Source organism: Dromiciops gliroides, chromosome 6, assembly GCF_019393635.1.
Source record: "Dromiciops gliroides isolate mDroGli1 chromosome 6, mDroGli1.pri, whole genome shotgun sequence".
Classification (NCBI taxonomy): Eukaryota; Metazoa; Chordata; class Mammalia; order Microbiotheria; family Microbiotheriidae; genus Dromiciops; species Dromiciops gliroides.
This window is the reverse complement of record NC_057866.1, coordinates 132,550,592-132,570,481: the sequence shown is the minus strand read 5'-3', so window position 1 is coordinate 132,570,481 and position 19,890 is coordinate 132,550,592. Positions and strand designations below refer to the sequence as shown.

At 34.6% G+C, this 19,890-nt stretch overlaps 1 protein-coding gene across 16 annotated transcripts in view; it reads right to left on the bottom strand.

Moving 5' to 3' along the window:
• The window catches only part of ADGRL3 (adhesion G protein-coupled receptor L3), a 971,834-nt gene that overhangs the window by 324,109 nt on the left and 627,835 nt on the right, over window positions 1–19,890 (bottom strand). For all 16 annotated transcript variants that reach the window (XM_043972867.1, XM_043972872.1, XM_043972873.1 and 13 more), the window contains exon 7: window positions 17,914–18,714. In XM_043972867.1, coding sequence (XP_043828802.1) covers window positions 17,914–18,714 — 801 coding nt within the window. The remainder of the gene's footprint in view (window positions 1–17,913; window positions 18,715–19,890) is intronic.

Here is a 19,890-nt window from a genome sequence, read left to right as displayed (position 1 = left end):
ATGTATACATGCACATATATGTATATACATACACATATAGGTTTCCACACATATATGTATATGTGTATACATACACACACATATATACATATATACATATGTATGTGTATATATATATATATATATATATATATATATATATTCCTAGTCTTTACAACGTAAATCATTCAGCTTAAGATACATTCTAAACTTACATGCCTTAGGTCATATAAGATCTCATTCTCTTGGCTCAGCTTTCTCAACCAAGAAGAAACTATAACTATACAGAATTTGTTCCAATAGAATAGCCTTGCCATTCCTTGCTAGGATTAAATATCTACAGGTTCCAGATCCTTGTTGAAATGAAAGCTTACCTGGATTGGTTTTTTTTTATGCTTTTATGATGTTTCTGTATTCTGGAAATTTGTCAGCCTAATTTATAGCTTTGATTCATACTTTAATGCTGGAAGCTGGGAGGAGTTTGCATACAAATATGCTTACAAATGAATAATTCCTGCACTAGTCACTAGGTGATGCTCAAGGCCCAGGAGAATTTGGAGGAGGGTCAGGCAATTCAAGGAGGCAATATGTAAACAATTCAAAAGTATTGACACCTGGAGTATCTTCACAGGTCAAGTCATAGAAAAGGAGAAGTCATTTAAAGATATTTTAAGAATATTAAGGCAATTAAATACTTTGACATCTCAGATCCCATCTGGGATATGACTTGTCTTAACACTAGCTTTTCCAGAATATTGAATTTCTACTGAAAGGAGGCAAAGCTTCTTGGCACTTCATGTTTAACACCTCATAACAATAGAAATGACTATTAATCAGTCAACAAGCATTTATTAAGCACCTAGTAAACACTAGGTTCTAAACGCTATAGATTAACTGAACATCCTTCCTTCTTACTGCCTCCCCCCCCCCATTTCTCAACATGAATTTTACTTGGGGATTATTGGAGTCACAAAAATGAACGTGGACCTATCTCTGTAAAAATCACTAGTGATTTATGATGATTTTCAAGACTCACCTTACTAAAAAGGAAGACTCTTTTTGCATTTTAGCTCACTACTAGCACTATTCCCACATAGTTAAAATTTGAAGAAAAAATTAATAAAACATTTGTTCTATAATGCGATTAAAATTATTCTTATGATAGTACCACATTATCCAGAAGATTTCACAAAAAGAGGACAGGGTCTCATTCGTTGTCTTGCACAGTATAGCCAATGTTGTTATTTGTCCTAATTGTGGTGGATGCACAGCATTTCTAAATGAAACCCCTAAATAATGAGAAATCTACATTTAGCCATTGGTATCAACCTTTACAAGATTGGCTAATGAGCAGCCAAATTGATTTCGGTTCCACCTGTCTGCCCTCTGGTGGACATGCTAATGAGTAGTGAAATGGATAAGGAACAGACAGCTGGAGTGAGTGGGAAACAGACACTAAATAACCCACTCCTTTGTAACTGAAAACTTAACATAGTGAAGTTCTTTTTACTACTTCTGCTCTAAATATGCATATGCTCAGACCTCATGCTCCATAGCAATAAGTAAATAGATTGTGACAATTGCCTTTCCTTTTCTTTTCTTTTTCCTTTTTTAAAACAAGTCATCTATGTTGCAGATGGATATGGTATCTTTGTGTTTTAAAGAACGTTCTGGTTTTTTTTGTTTTGTTTTGTTTTGTTTTTTGTTTTTTGTGTGAAGCAATTGGGGTTAAGTGATTTGCCTAGGGTCACACAGCTAGTAAGTGTTAAGTGTCTGAGGCCGTATTTGAACTCAGGTGCTCCTGAATCCAGGGCCGGTGCTCTATCCACTGTGCCACCTAGCTGCCCCAGAACTTTTTTTTTTTTTAACATAAGTCTAGCCTGCTCTTCTGGCTAAAAAACAAATAGGGAGTAGGTCAACTTGGAAAGTTAATGACCCTCAATTACCAAAAAAGAAAAATACATGAAAGGTGAAAACAAACAGAAGCCACAATCTAGCTCCTATAAATTGGGATGTAATAGCTACTGCAGCAATTGGCTGAGTGCCCTGTACAAACTCCAGCAGCAAAGTCCAGAGCCAGTAGCTGTCACTATAGGCAATGAAGAGGAGAAGGAAAGAAGAGATTGCTGTAAAGAAAATAGTTAAAGGATAAAAGCGCAGAGTGGTCTGAAATTAGCAACAAAGTGCTTAAAAATATGACTCCTGTTTAAGAAGTTCAATTCAGCTTCTCAGGTGGGACCTAAATTAAATGTCAGAGATAGCGCTATCTTGGAGGAATTCGAAAGCTATCATAACTCATATCCTGTGTGATTTAAAATTCCATTGCTCCTTTGATTTATTTTCTAGCCAGAATGTACCATATTAAACTAAACAATACAGGAAACAGGTTCAGTTACCTATTAGACACGTGACAGTTTCAAAATGCTCAAGATTCGCAGCCCAACATTTGCATTACTCAAATGTCAAAGTAAAAGGCTCAGATTTATGATGTGAAAATTACATTTTAACGAGGTGTCATGTGTGTTTAAAGTTCTTATTCATCACTACATAGCCTCATCTTTTGCTGGAGACACAAATACATTTAATTAGCATATTATAAGGACAGAGGGTTCACCTTATCTGCATTGTTAAACTGTGCTTTAAAAAATCTTCACTGATATGAATGAATACAATGCATATAGACTCCACTAAGAGTTTTCAAGACACTGTGTGATGCGGCTGGGAACAGAGCACAAATATACCAATGGCTACATTTATTTGCTTCTCTTTTGTTGGTTTAGTCTATCCCCCCTAAAAGTTACTCTGCCTCCTTCAATCCACTAGAATCATTCGCTTTTGTGAATTCCATGTTACCTCTCCTTTGTAAATTGTAAATGTCTCTGTCTAATCCCTTCCTTGCCACACTGCTCTGGATTAATTCTCTTTCTGGAAAGAAGAGTAAAGAACCTTACTTCATGGAATGTCACTGCGTTAAACCTCGAATGGACCTTGTAATTCATTAGCTCTAGCCTCATTTATAGATGAGGAAACTCAGTCCCCCGAGCATCTGCATGAGAAAGTTTGGATTTCCCTCAAAAAGTTAGGTATAATATTTGACAAGAAAAGAAAATGGCCAGGAAACTTACACTACCAATGGGATATCTACCACAGCACTATTATCTTGAAGCCAGGGCAGCTGGCCTATTTGAAAAATGTAAAGAATCAACATCTATAAACAACTATTTTAAAATCAAATTTTTATAATAGTTTGATCATTAAAAATGAGGACAAATAATATATTACAGTAATATTCATTAAATCACAGGTCCTTGGTGTGCTGACATGTTATTCAATTAATCTCCAGCATAACTTTTGAGATAGATAAGTTGATAGAAATCTCTTTACTACACGAATATGATACCTCATCTCTCAATGCAAATTTGGGATGAAGTGGTGTAGGTTTTTCAGGTTTTGTTTTTGGTTTTTTGTGGGGCAATGAGGATTAAGTGACTTGCCCAGGGTCACAGAGCCAGTAAGTATCAAGTGTCTGAGGCCAGATTTGAACTCAGGTCCTCCTGAATCCAGGGCCGGTGCTTTATCCAAGGTACCACCTAGCTGCCCCATTCAGGTTATTTTTTTTTTATTTTGAATAAAAGTATTTTATTATTTTCCAGTTATACATAGAGATACATTCAGGTTATTTTTAATGCTGGTAACCAAACTTAGTAAAAACAAAATTTGGAATGAATTCAAGAACTGATGGTTTTCAATAGGAATAGCACCTTTATAGTAAAGAGCTGCTCAATAGCTATTTTTTTCTCTGCCTCCTGTTTTCTTTTTCTCCGGCGTACATTAAATCTCAGCTAAAATCCCACCTTTTGAAAGAAGCCTTTCACAACCCCCCTTAATGCTAGTGCCTAATATTTATTATATACATATATGTCTTGTTTGTACATAGTTTTTTGCATGTTATCTTTCCATTCTTTCCATTCCCTGGAGAGTATGGAGAGTTTTTGCCTTTCTCTATATCCCCAAAGCTTAACAGTGTCTGACATGTAGTAAGCACATAATAAATGCTTGAAAATTCACTGATTCAAAATAATGTTTGTCTTTACATATATGTGTGTGTGTGTGTGTATATTTTTCCTTTCCTTTCTTTTCTTTTTTCTTTTCTTTTTCTTTCTTTCTTTCTTTCTTTCTTTCTTTCTTTCTTTCTTTCTTTCTTTCTTTCTTTCTTTCTTTCTTTCTTTCTTTCTTTCTTTCTTTCTTTCTTTCTTTCTTTCTTTCTTTCTTTCTTTCTTTCTTTCTTTCTTTCTTTCTTTCTTTCTTTCTTTCTTTCTTTCCAGGGCAATGAGGGTTAAGTGACTTTCCCAGGGTTACACAGCTAGTAAGTATCTGAGACTGGATTTGAACTCAGGTCCTCCTGAATCCAGGGTCAGTGCTTTGATAGATTTTTTTTAACACTTTTGAGCCAATAACTTTATAACCCAAACTTCAATCTACTTGCATTGTTAACACAACTGCAGAACAAGTATAATACTTTCTAAAAGTCTATAATTTGAGGATCTATTCCCTCTTTATTCAAAAGGAAGTATTAATGGCTAGATAGTGCTTTAAGGTTCAGAAAGCACTTAAATATTATCTCATAACAACTATAATAGCTAGATGCTATTATTATCATTTTACAGACTACAAAACAGAGACAGAAGGAGTTTAATTGAGTTATTCAAGGGTCAAAGAGTTTAATCAATGTTTGAGGCTAAATTTGAATTCAAGATTTTCTAATTCTATGTTTGACTATTTGTCACACCACCTAGCTACCTAGGAATAAGCTATAGCAATCGCTTAAACTCATCAATACAGAAATCTGAGGGTACTCACAAATATTCATAGTCTTTCTACAGCTCTCCTTTTTTAATGCTCTTCAATTTCCAATATCATACATTAAGAGTGGAATGATCTCAGAGATAAACTGTGTCAATCCCTTTCATTTCAGAGATGACGAAATTGATTTAAATTCACACAAGCGACAGAGCCAAGATTGGAATATAAGACTTACCACTAAATTCAGTTCTTTTCCTCTAATGCTGTAAGCTTTGTATAAGAATGTTTGAATTAGGTAAAATAATACAGTATCTTTCTCTATGACATCTCTGTTAGGATAAGGAGTTTCAGGAGAAGATGTAAGAAGAAAAATGACAAAAAAGACAGGAGGGAGTTTGGCACCAAGGAGTTGAAGGAAGAAAACCTTCAACATTTTAAATTTGCAATCCCCAAATCAGGATGGTTTTCCTGAATTACCTATCAAAGTGAAAGATTTAGGATGATGTATTATTTGTATGTGAACATTGTGATGGTTTAATAGCAAAAGAAAGGTTTTTCATTAAAAATGGGAAAAATTAATAGATATTTTTCAAGGCCAAAAAAAATTACCTTTAAAACTTAAAGCTGCAAAGTGGCATGGTCTTTCAGCTAATATGCATATTGCTGTTTTGAGATCAAAAAAGTTAAAACTATGAAGAGAAAAATCTTAACTATTTGGGCACATGATTTTCAAAGTACTTGTCCATTTCATAGGAGCAATTTGGCAAATTGTGATCTTTCTAGTAAAAGGAGAATCTTTGAGAGCATGGAAGAAGAAAGAAAAAGCATGAAGCAAAGTGTCAATTAAATAAAAAATTAAAAAAGCAGTTCCGTCAGAGCTTTCTGTTTGAAAAGACCAGTTGGAGTAACGGTCAGCTGGCAGATATCACCTTCAAGAATCCTCATTGATTAGAGAGATGATCAGCTCATTATGTAAGTTTTCCTTCCAGATATTGCTCTTTTGTCTCCCCTAGAGCTGAAGAGAAATGGCATTCTCAGAAGTGACTGCTGCTCTTCTCTGCCCCTTTTAGTTTGAGAAAAGAAAAATAGAAAGGGGGAAAGACAGGTAGTGAAGCTGCTTTGCTGTACAAGAATAGCTTTCTAGACTACTTTGTATTATCCAGAGAGCCAAGCCAAGCTATTTGTCCTAAGCTCTATTCTGACTGGCTAGACAATACAGCATCTTGGTGAGTGAGTCACTCACTAGGCTTGTCTGTAGAGCCCATAGAAAGCCAATCAGATGATCTTTGAAGTTTTCTGACTAAAAAGGAACACTGCTTCTCACATAAAGAACTACAACATTTTCAGCATCTTTTAAATGTCAATTTTAAGGTGAAAGAAGTTGTCAATAAAATAAAGCTTGAGCTTAAATGAGGATGTGTACAAGGAACAATGAGAATCAACCCACAGTTAGTAGAAAAGCAATTTTGTACAGTGGTGACATGTTTGTGAATGTACCAATTACATAAACACATGTACTTCTGATATATATATATATATGTATGTATAAGTATATATACATATAAGTATATGTGCATGTGTGTACACACACACACACACACACACACACATACACACACATACTCTGAGAAATGGGTTTTCTTTCCTCATGTCCTTCCCTGCCAGGTTTATGTGGGTACCCACTTTCCCCCACAGAAACTGAGAGCTTTGGAGTGTATGATACAGATTTATGTGTGAATTATGATATAATTTTTATTCATACAGTCATTCCATAAATGAATACTTGTCATATTACTTACTTTGCCTTACTGTTAAGCAAATGGTTTTATTTAAGGTCTAAAAGTGTCATTACTGTGAGTGCCTGGTTTATGTAGATAGAAATGCATCAGTGAGTGTTCAAGAGCTTGATTGGTGAGGAAAGGGTGTACATTTGCCTGCAACAAGGCCATTAAGTTTCCAAGGAAATCTGAGTGTAACTACAAAGTGATAGTCAGTCCTTCTCTAGGAATCTAGACCTACTAATTTCAAAGAAAGTTGGAGTAGGAAAGCCAACAGCTAAGAGAGTAAATCATTATGCACATACCCAGATGAGTTGTAAGAGTGGAGACAACCTATCTGATAGTTATTATACCCACCAGTGGAATCTTTGATTTAAAAGATATGGGCGTATTCAGCATTTTGTAGCACAATTCCAAATGGCTTTCAATAATTGTTGGAACAATCCAGAGTTCACTTAAGAGTGTCTCTATTTTTATGCTGGTCCTTCAACCCTGATTATTTTAATTTTTATCATCTTTGTCAATTTTCATGGTTGTGCAGTAAAAGTTTAGAATTGTTTTAAATTTCCATTTCTCTTATTAGGAATTTATAGAAATCTTTCTTGTGCTTGTCAATAGTTTGATCTTTTTAAAAAATTTTTGTTCAAATTCTTTTCCACTACTTATCTATTTTAGAATGGCTATTATTGTTGTTAATAACAGCTAGAATTTATATAGTAATTTTTAAGGTCTGCAAAATGCTTTACAAATATCATCTCATGGGGCGGCTAGGTGGTGCAGTGGGTAAAGCACCGGCCCTGGATTCAGGAGTACCTGAGTTCAAATCCGGTCTCAGACACTTAACACTAGCTGTGTGATCCTGGGCAAGTCACTTAACCCCAATTGCCTCACTAAGAAAAAAAATTAAAAAATAAATAAAATAAATAAATAAAAACAAATATCATCTCATTTGATCTTCACTATGATCCTGGATGGTGGATGTTACTGTTATTCCCATTTTATAGATGAGGAAACCAATGCAGAGTGCTCAATGTCTCAGATAGTCACATAGCTAGTAAATGTCTGAGGCTAGATTTGAATTCCTTTCTTCTGACTCCATGTCCAGCCTCTATTGATTGTGTCACCTGGCTGCCTCTTGATCTTAGATATTTGTTAAATCCCTATGTCACTTGGATATCACACTCTTGGAGATGTGATGCAAAAATTTCCCCCCAATCAATAGTTACCATTCTTATCTTAGCTGCAATGATTTTATTATTGTGAAAGTTTTATAATTTCAAATAACTGATATGATCTACTTAATTTTTTGTGTGATCTCCCTTCTCATTTCTGTCTACTGGCTTCCCCTGGTTTCCTTAAAGACACAACTAAAATCTTATCTTCTATAATAAACCTTTCCTAATTCCTCTAAATTCTGGAGCCCCTTTCTCTCATTTCTTTCTTACTTATCATGAATATAGCTTTTTGCAAAGAATTGTTTACTTGTTGTCTCCCCACTTAGACTGTGGAGCTTGTTTAAGTCAGGGACTGTATTTTGCCTCTTTTTTACTACCAATTTTATCACAGAGTCTGGCACATAATAGGTGCTTAATGAATGCTGATTAATTAACTTCTTTACTTAAGAATTTTTTCCATCATCTTACTTGTGAAATATAATTCTTTCTTTTCTTTCCTTCCTTAAAAAAAGTAGAACCATTTATATTTGAATATCCATTTGGAATATAGCATGATTTGATATAAGATAGAGTATTTGCTATGCACCAGGCACTTTGATGAAGATTAGTGATACAAATACTCATAAGTAAGACAGTTCTCCTTCTCAAGAATTTCATATTCTATTGGGGGAAGACTATCCATAAAGAGGATATGGGTTACAAGGCCAATGATTTGGCACAGATATGGCCAGGAAGTAAAGTGGAGGCTTGGATTGGATACAAGCAAGGTAAGGTGAAAGCTTACCATTCACAGCCCCACTTTGAGTAGAGAAGATATGGGACAATACTCTGAGGATTTATGATCTTGTTTGTTTGAATGTTCTTCCTACTACAGAGGTCACAGCCTCTCTATAACTTTATAGATGTTCTAGAGAATTATTATAACAAAAAAAACCATTGATGATGGTCTTATTTTAATAATCAGACCCAAAATATAGCTTTATGATATGGAATTACACCTTCACTAAATTGATTCTATATTCTATTATTGACAATTTCTTAGTGTTCCCATATTTCAAGTAAAAAATGGAAAATATGAGATAGTTTAAAGTCTTTTACAATAAAAGCTTTAGTAGTTAGTACTTTATAACTGTAGAGTTTTAAAATCCAGGATTTTTTAATATTCAGTAGAACTCTTCAATGCAGAAACTAGCTCTTATATAAAAGCTAAATGGGATTGAACATTGGTATTGGCACCACAGTTTTTAAACACTTGCTGTTTTGACTGTTCCTGTCTGTATTTGCAGAGCTGACAGGGGGCTGGGGTGGGGGATGGGGAAGGAGGAAGGGTCAGAAATAAATCTCAGCTTTATAGGATTTTGGCAACAAATGGAATTTTCATGTGTAAATAACTGTCCATCGATCACTTCTAGGAAGTAGTAGGAAAGGCATAGGAAGAAATGAGTGAGAGAAAAATTACAGAATCTCTTTGTATCCCCTGGGTTTACTATGGTGCTTGACACATAGGAAGTGCTTAATGAATGCTTTTTGATTGATTGAATTTCAATGACTATGAATCTACAATAGCAGTACAGGCAGAATGGGGCAATGTGTTTTAACTCGGAGTTGACAAAATACTTTGGCCTTCAAATATGGTAAATAATAATTACTAAATGCTTCAGTATGAATTCATTAAAATATTTATTCACTATATAACATATGCAAGACACTAGGAAGGAGAGAAAAACATATAAAGCACTAATCTTATAATTAAGGAGTTAAAATCCAGCAAGATAAAATATGTAAATACTGTATACAATAATCATAATGAATTTTGTGGCACTATTAGTTTTACAAAGCATTTTATATATGTTATTTCATTTCATCTTCTCTTAAAGCCTATAAAGTAAATTTTAGAAAGTATATTGGATTCAATGTCATAGCATGTAGGTTGAAATCCCAGGTATGCTACTTAATAGCTGTATGACCTTGGGCAAGTCATTTAGTTTCTGTAGGTCTCTTGTTTCCTTCTCTGTAAAATAAGGGGTTGTACTTCTATGGTCATTTCCTACTCTAAATCTATGATTTTATTATTATTATTATCCTCATTTTTCAAATGAAAAAACTGAAGTTTGGACAGACTGATTTGTTTATTTTAAGACACCTAGCAAGTTTCAGATACCAACTTTGAACCCAGGTCTCTCTTTACTCCAATTCTAGTACTTTTTGTATTACACTACAGTGACACCTGTAACATTAGAAAAAAATAATTTATACAAGGGAGATACAACTTATGTCTGAGGGAAAATTACAAAGAGGAGCAGAGGGACTTAATCTAGACTTTGAAGAATCAGTAGGATTTTAACAGGTAGAGATGGAGAAATATATGGTAGTTGTATCTTCAAGGTATAAGAACATGTATAAAGACATGGAAGCAGGATACAAGATTGGAAATATCAGTTGAGGCCAGATAATGAAATCTTAAATGCCAGTCTAAGGAGTTTGAAAGTCTTTATAGCATTACAAAATCTGAGTTGGAAAGAACTTCAGAAACTATTTGGTTCAACCCAATCAACATATCCCACACACAATTATCTAGTCTTCATTAGAAAGTCTTGATCCAGTGGGAATTCAACTACCTCTTAAGGCAACCCATTTAGAAAGTAATGGGCAAAGAAATTATGTTAACATGATGGTGTTTCAGTATATTAATTTGGCATTGTAATGTAGAATGGATTTGAAGGAAGAAATAGATTGCAGAGAGGTCAGATAGAAAGCTATAAAAATGGTCTAGGTGAAAGGTAATGAGGAAATAAACTAAAGTGATATCAGTGGGAATGGAAATGACTTTGTAACTACACATGGAATGGGAAGGAACAGGTAAAAAGATGACTCCATGGACCCTTTAATAAAGTGCCACTGGCTCAGAGCTCTGCCTCAGTGGTTTTTCTTGCAGATTGGGCAATTATAATTCCCACAGTACCTTAATGGAGATTTCAACTCATTTATGCCTTAAATTCAGCTCTCAATCCATCTATGTCTTCTCATACTATAGATTTTTTGTCTATGATCTTCATGGGTTGGTGAATTTGGCTTGGGACTTGTCTCCCTTGAGGTTTCTGAGGCACATCTAGGTAGTGTATTAATAGGGTATTAGAAATACAAGGTCAAGATTTGGAAGAAACTGTGATACATTTTTTGTTTGTTTGTTTTTTTTTTCTTTCTTTTTTTTTTTTTTTTTAGTGAGGCAACTGGGGCTAAGTGACTTGTCCAGGGTCACACAGCTAGTAAGTGTTAAGTGTCTGAGGCTGGATTTGAACTCAGGTACTCCTGACTCCAGGGCTGGTGCTCTATCCACTGCGCCACCTAGCTGCCCCATGAAATGGCGATAAGTAAAGTCATGGCCATAGACAAAATCATTAAGGAGGTGAATTTACTGCTAGAACAGAACCTAGGGTGAAACTTTGGTAATATTCTATGTATAAGAACATCAAGACAAATAAATAAAAGAGAAAAGAAAATAATAGATGTGGAGACAGATATCTGAGAAGAGAAAATTTCTAGATCAATAGCAGTGGGGTATATGATAGAGAATCACAAAGAAATAAACAAATGCACTGAAGAATTGAGAGCCTAGATAAGGATTTGAAGAGTATGAATTTCTTTTGGTCTGAATCTCTAATTCTCAAGCAAGACACAGAAGCTTAGAAACAGAAGTGGTAGGAGCTGATAACAAAAGTTATCCAGAGAACTAGGAACTGGCAAGATGAGTCCATGAGACAAAGAGGTGAGATGTTCTAACATAGAAATAAGAACACTTTTGACAAAACTGACCATTGTCTTTGAGACAGCTAGGTTAACAAATGAACCTTCAGAAGGTGGTCTAGAGACTAAGGGATTAGGGCTACAATATTAATTTTTAAGGGATAGGGGATGGATAAGGGGATGGATAGGATGGGAACAGGTATCAATAGTCTATAACAGGGAAAAGTTGTCCCATTCGGATTATCATCAGAGAAAGTATAGTGACGAATCTGAAAAAGCAAAGTGAAGTAGAATGTCTTTTAAATATGTATTGATCCTTCAGAAAATGCTTGTGGGTTATCACAAATATAACAGTGGTGCCACAATCACCAATTATCATATTCTGTGGTTCCATTCTTGTTAGAGAATTCATTTTTTGTGGAATAAGATCATGTTACATTTTAACCATTTCTATTCAGACTACAATATTGTGGGAAATCCCACCAATTAAATAATTAAGCAACTACCTTATGACAGGCACCAGACTAGATTCTAGAAGACAGAAATGAGACAGAAATGAAATAGCCCTTTTCTTCTATGAACATATATTCTATTGGGAAGCAGGTAGAATGATAGGGGAAACAATATGTACACAGAGAAATAAATATAAAATAGTCATTATGGGTCGTGGGGGCACATTAATAACTGGCAGAATCAGGAACAGCAATGTTTAGAGGGTAGCACTTGATTTTTGTCTTAACAAAAGGTATATTACCAACCTGATATGAGGAAGAAGAGCATACTAATCATGGGAGACACCTATGCAAAGGTACATTTGCATATCATAGTCCACTCTCTGTTTAACATTTTCTGACTTTAATGGTGTTCCATTCAACAAAAAATCTCAAATTTCATTGTCTCAGTAAATATTTATAGTGAAAAATCTGACTTTTATATACTGCTTTTTTTGTTTGTTTTTTTGTTTTTTAGTGAGGCAATTGGGTTTAAGTGACTTGCCCAGGGTCACACAGCTATTAAGTGTCAAGTGTCTGAGGCCAGACCTGAACTCAGGTCCTTCTGAATCCAGAGCCGGTGCTTTATCCACTGTACCACCCAGCTGCCCCTATATAGTGTTTTAAGGTTTACGAAGCATTTTATATGCATTATCTCATTTGCTCCCCATATCAACAATAGATAGTTTCTATTAGGCCTATTTTCAGATTAGTAAACAGGCTGAAAGAAAAAGCAATTTGCCTAGAATAACATAGCTAGTAAGTATCTGAGCAAGTATTTGAATTCAGGTCTCCCTAAATCTAAGTCTTGCACACCATCTACTATGTGACATAGATTTCTTTTAAGAGCAGAGTTTTGAAAATTCTGTTCGCTTCTTTCTTGCATATTTCTATAGTTGTAATCCAGGTTCTCCATAAATGATAAATGCTGACTTTCCAAATACCACATGGAAATAACTAGCCAGCTTTTCTCAGTGCCTGCCCTGACTCAGCTGTTCCATTGGTCTTCTCACCAACCTTGCTTCTGGCAGAAACCAAATTGTTCTGATGTGACTGCACATACTCAGAGCCTTCTTTCCAACAATACCTTTTTTTTCTAGCTCCCTGCTTTCTTTCACTAGTCTCTTAATCCAACCTTGGCCAATCTTTCTCAAATGTAAATATATGTTTTTTTCTTTTAAGTTCCTACTCATTAAACTTGATTTCAACTCTTACTTATCTCAAGAAAATTGTTTTCTTCATTCCATCTGTGAGACAAAAACATCCCTCAGTATGTTTGTTAAGTATCATATCAAGTCTATTATATCAAACGGAAGGAAAGAAATACATTTTACAGAAAAATCAGGCTTAATTTTTTTAAAAAGATACTTTGCCATAAATCAATAAAGTCCTATACAGAAGTATGTCTTCATATACTGTGAAAGTTTCCAAATACCTCCTCATCTTCTTTAAGCACCAAAATTTGATATGTACCTTAAAAACATTTCTTATAGAACTTAATACTTCCATTTACAGACTTGTATTGAACCAATATTGTTTTCCATCTTTTTTCCATTGAAAATATTAAGAATTCCAACCATACCACAGGTTAAATGGAATTTTTAGTCTAGCCTGAAAAGTTATTCACAATTTATAACCTTGCTTTTCTTCAGAAAAAAAATCACTTTAAGTTTCGCACAACTAAATTATTGACAAACTTTTAGAACATAACCCATTTGTAAGCTGAGGACTTCTTATCCTTGTATATTACTTAATATGTGGAATGTAGCTGGATTTATAATAAAAATGTATTGCAAATATAAAATGCTATATAAATGCTAAATAGTAATAACAAGAGTGCTGATTCATTTTTTCCACTAATGACATTTTGTAAAAGTTATAGAAAAAAATGGTTGGATTTTTGCATTTAAAAGAATGCAGAAAGGATAATTGTATTTGCTAAGTTATCCACTGTCTACTAGAGCATTCTTTTTTCAGGGAAGGAAACAGAAATTATCTTAGGTGAGCCCCTGATTTAGCAAAGTTGCACAGAGCAGCTTTGGTTTTATATCTTTCATCTTGTTCACTTTGTACTGGAATTTCTAGTAGGTGGGGTACTAACAACAAAACAGCCCATATCTTCCTACTGATTACCCCAAATTATCAATAGGGGAATAAAAAAATTGTATAGAAAACTTAAGGGCACACTCTCTCTGGGCATCCTCTGTATTTATATCCAAATATTTGGTAATATCTTTAACACTTCAATCTGAATTCAAGGTCCTTGTTTCTCTAATCACCAGCACACACCCTCTCTGTTTCTATGCCAACTCCAAAAATGCACTGCTTTCCTCAAACTCTTTACTCTCAGGGACAGCTGATTCTCTCACTGCATCGCATTTCTCTCTCTCTCTCTCTCTCTCTCTCTCTCTCTCTCTCTCTCTCTCTCTCTCTCTCTCTCTCTCTCTCTCTCTCTCTCTCTCTCATATTCCTATACTCACAGCATCCAGACAAACCCTCTGGCTCCTTCTTGATGTTCCTAAATGCCTCATCCTTAGTCCGACCATGGAGTTGAAATCACTTGTTCTCTCTTTCAGCCAACCTTTTTTTGCAAGGGCAATTGATAAGAGGCAGGGAGAAAATCTTGTTACCAAAGGAGCAATACCTGTAATCCTTCTCAGTGCCCAAATGTTCAAATCTCTTCTGTATTATCTAAGATGATAAATGGGGAAACAGTTTTTTCTACTTTGCCCAGGAAAAAAAAAATATATATATATATAGAGAGAGAGAGAGAGAGGTATAAGTATATATGTGTATATATATATACACATATATATATAGATATATACATACATGTATGTGTATATATCTATATATATCTATATATATGAAGTGCAGCTAGGTAGCACAGTGAATAAAGCACTGGCCCTGGATTCAGGAGGACCTGAGTTCAAATCCGGCCACAGACACTTGACACTTACTAGCTGTGTGAGCCTGCACAAGTCTCTTAACCTTCATTGCTTCTCAAAAAAAAAATAAACTAACAAATAAATAAAGAAATAAATACACATTGTGACAGAGTGGAATGGTGGCGTATGTGGAATTAGAAATCATAGAAATCTGCCAATAAGCTGCTTTGTGTCCTTGTATGAATCACTATTCCATCGGAACCTGTTTCCTCATTTGTAAAAAGAGTTGAATTCAATAATTTTATGTCTGTTCTAGGTAAAATTCCTGATTTTCTTTATAGAAAACTTACCTTATTTGATTTAAATAATAATTACATACATATGACTTAAATGGAAATGTTGTCTTTTATTTTTTTCTTTCCATTCACTTGTAAGGGTACTCATAAATTTGGTTATTAGAATTATTTCATTCCTAAACTTGTTTGTTCTCAATAATTTACCCAAATTGACCTAAAACACTGAGTATCGTTATTTATACATGTTTAGGGAGAAGAATATAAGGAGAGAATTCACTTCCTATGAAGAACATCAACAACCTTTGGAGTCAAAGCAAATATTAAGAAAAATCCAATAAAAATGTCATATGTAAAGAATATATCTATACATATCCATATACAAACATATATGTATATATCTATACATGCATACATGTATATATACATGCAGGTATGTGTATGTATATTTATGTGTGTGTGTGAATACATACATACATACATAAAACCCACACAATTTGTTGGGAGTAAGACTTAGAATTGTTTGCGTGGATTACATCAAAACTCCTATTAATGTTAATTTAAATTCTCATATTCCATATACCATGCAGAAAATTTATTTCTAAATATATTCTTTCCACCTCTCAATTATGCTAAGGCTGTGCCAAACTATTGACTTTTTAATCTGGGCATTGACACATGAAAATGGACATTTTCCCAAGCATTTGCAAATTGAATCCACATGAAATCTCAACCTTTGCAAAATGGACACAGCCTTCATTGTTGTTATTGTTGTTGAAGTGAACATGTAATCTCCTGGATTAAATGAGCAAAGAGGTTCAAAAGTAGAACTTTATTGTTTCCTTGATGGTTATCCTTACAAAAGCTAGCTTTTAAACAAGATGGTCATTACCACTTGCATTCAAGTTGTTGTTTCAAATCATAAGTGTTTAAATTTTCTTCACATCCACAATAATAATGTTTCATCTAGGGTATGTATATAATCATATTCCAAAGTGGATGTATTCACATATGTATACCATGTATAGTCTATTGGTATAAATTAGAGGTATTCCTGAATATTTTCTGAGGAAATTGACTAAGACTATTGTAGTAACTCACTTTCAAAGATTATGTTTTCATGATTGAAAAGAACTTGCTTCAGCCTGGCACACAAAATTTAGAAACAAATTTCACCACCAAATTAGCTAAAGTGGGACAGGATGCCACATCATTTAACTAAATTAAAACAAAACAAATAATATGATTGCTGTTGGCCTAAGAACAGCCATTGACCTACTTAATTAACTTGAAGATATTTACTTAACTTGAATAAAATCATTGGCCTTTTAAATTCACTAGGCTTAGAAGAGTAGAATCATCAATATGCAGGGTCTACATGGGCAAAATGAAGTATTGCTATCTTTCTCATTGATATTAAAGGACTTTCAGGAGGGTTGGAGACATTTATCCACCTCTACTTGAATAGCTTTGTCCACTTTTAATTGTAACCAGTCAAACTAGAAATTAGGCATTTCTGAGGTATCCAGAAATACACCTTAAGCAAATAACAAAGTAGAAAGTGCCTTTGTTGCTATTGTATCCCTGGGTTACACTAGCCCCAGTGGCTAATTTGTTGGCATCACTGCCACTCTCCTTCATATCTCCTCATCACTTGAATGCATCCTTTTAAAATGTTTTCAATGACCTCCTTGTTCTTTTACAATAAGCTTTGGAGATGCTATTTTAAGAAAGAATAAACCATGCATGAATAAGAAAGAGAATGAAAGGGGGGAACAATGAGAAGGAAATGTAAGTTGACAACTTTTTTTAAAAACTGAAAAGGAAAAAAGATATCATACTGTAGTGCAAAAAGTAAAGGTAAAATATTCATGAAGCCTTGATAATAGCACATTAGGGATGCGTGGTCTGTCCCAGGCTTGTTTGTGGGCAGATGTTTATTTGCATTAACCTTTTTCAAAGAACAAATTAATTGCAGTTTCCTATATTTTGAGGTATATGCTCTTGAACTTATAATAGTTTTATTTTAAATCTGACAGAGATCCATAGTGTGAAATCTTCAATTGGATAAGAGAAAAGCTAGCTTTCTATTCAAGTAGTCATTTATTAAGCATCTATCATATGCAAGGGATTGCATTGGGCACTTGTTATAGCAACAAAAACAATGACAGTAGTAACGATAGTTCATGTTCGTCTAGTATTTTATAGTTTCCACATTTTTCTCAATTCTTGGAGATTGTTAGCATAAATTGAATTTCCATCTTATAGATGAAGAAACGTACAGGGAGCTTTAGTGACTAGACCATAGTTACAAAGCAAACAACTGGAAACACTAAGCTTTTCAGCAACATCTTCTTACTCTAGGCCAATATACTGGACTGGAATATTTATTCTGAAATAAGATAGTTTTCATTTGCAAGGAGCATGCAGTATAATAGACATGACTTATTCACAAAGAAGCATTGTTACGTATCATGGGATTACAATATGGGAGAAAATATTAGGCTACTAAAGCATCAAATCACAAAAACTGGTCAACTATTCCAAAACCATAGAACAGAACATATCTTCTTGTTGCCTAACAAAGGCAGATGGTGGTCATCATCATTCTTTGATCTTCACAATATACTTTTACACACAGATTGCAATCAATAGCAGTATTTCAAAGTTGGAAGGGTAGTCCAATCCAAATCATGAATGACCTGTAAGTCTGAACCCCATATGCATTTTTGGAATAAAGTAATGCCCAAAGGCAGACTCACCTGATCTGCTGTCCAGAGGTCCAAAATCCAAAGAATACTTCACAACATGATAATTGTTCCACACATAAAGCAGATTGTCCCGAGGGTTATAATCCACAGCAGCTATGTACTGGTATGAGTTCGGAAATGGGACGTCCACCAAACTATCTTTACTTTGGTCAGTGTTGTAAATGTAGTCTATCTTATTCCCTGTAGCTTCATTGTCATCATCTTCATATACAGATTTCACCACATACAAAATCCCACAAATCATAAATGCGTTGGAAGCTGACCTTTTATCATAGGCTGTATCCCATGTCCCTTCAATCCTTAATGTATAAGGGTTCAATTGGCTAATGACAATTTTACCATTGTTCTGTTCTGTTGCATAGATGACCCATAGCCCATTCTCATCTACTGCCAGGTCTATGTCAGACTTGCCTCCCCACCGGTAAGGGGATGTGTCATGGTAATTGGCATTAGCTATGATGGCCTCCCCACTCTTTATCCTAGTCCGCAAGTCAAACTTAACTATGTTTCTTGTGCGTTCCTTGTTGAAGAACAAAGCTCCATCATAGACTACAAATCCTGTGCCATCTACTCGGTGAGGGAGCTTGTAAGTTGTTGTTGGCCTTCCAGCAATAAAATCATCCTTGGATGAGTACTCTGTGAGGGTGTCCGTTCTGTAAGGAGTCCAGGGCATATAATAAATCTTGTCTGAAGCCTGAAGGGGGTCCTTGCACCATGCCCCAGACTGGTGGTCAGACTCAAACAAATGCTCGCTCTGGTATACGCCTTTGAGCAGTCCAGGACAAAGAAAAACTGTCAGGAGGAAAAGTTAAAAAAGATAAATGCAATTAATTTCTGTGTCTTGGCATGTATTCTTATGCCTCATCATTTTGGAATTCAATACTAGAGACACCCACCAAAAAGATACTGGAGATACAAATGACTTGTTTATCTGCTGTTCTTCCTGAAACAGGAAATATTTTTTCCTTATTGATTTTAGCTTTTCAAAATAATTTTGTTTCTCTTCGGTCATTGTATTTACGTCTATTTGTACAGCAACTACTTACTTGCATAATCTCTCTTTACATACATGTAATGCCAATAGTCTAATATGTGTACATATATGTATAGTTTGTATATGTGCATATGTACACACATGTTCTCTATAGTATGTTAACTAGGTAAAAAGGTGATTACTAGGAACATTTTCATGCAGTTAAAAAAATAGTCCACTGAAGAATTTCCTGTAAAATTGAAATAAAAGACCCATCCTTATAGCCCAAGTGATATTAACAATTTAATAGGTATCATTATGAAGCAAAAGACAATCCCTTAGTCACTGACAAGAATGCTTAAAGAAAAGTAGAATCCAAGAACAGAGACCACCAATTCAGCTAGCAAAAAAGACTCCCAAAGCTGCTATAGTGCAGACAGAGCATGCAATCCACACAATTAAATAATGAATGATGGATGGGTATTGAAAGGAGAAAGAGAAAGCAGGAAAGAAAAGAAGGAAGGAAGAAAGGAATAAGGAAAGAAGAAAAAGGTGGGAAATTCATTGAGAGGAACCCAAGATCTAGATTTTAATCAGTTAAAAATGTCCTGTTAAATATAGTAGTATTTGAATTTAAAAGCATGTACCTTCTAATGTTACATGACAAGAATGTAAAAGAACAGTACCATTTACTCTGGTCTTTTGCTGCTCAACCTTCAGAATGAAAGTGGCCAGCAATTAGCTGACACTAGGTTTTAGTATGATTCAGTAGTATATGGTGCACAAAAGGTAGGAGAAACATAAGACACTCGGGGCTGGTTTCCCTTTTACAAAGCTGTTTGAAAATTGGTGCAAAGAAAATGTATTGAAAGAGAATCTTGTACTCTTATGTTTATGAAATGGAGAATTGTACTAAGTGGGCAAATTAAGTAATCTCAACATATTTGAATGCTGAACTATAATTTAGTGTATTATGGGCTATATTCTCCCCTTGA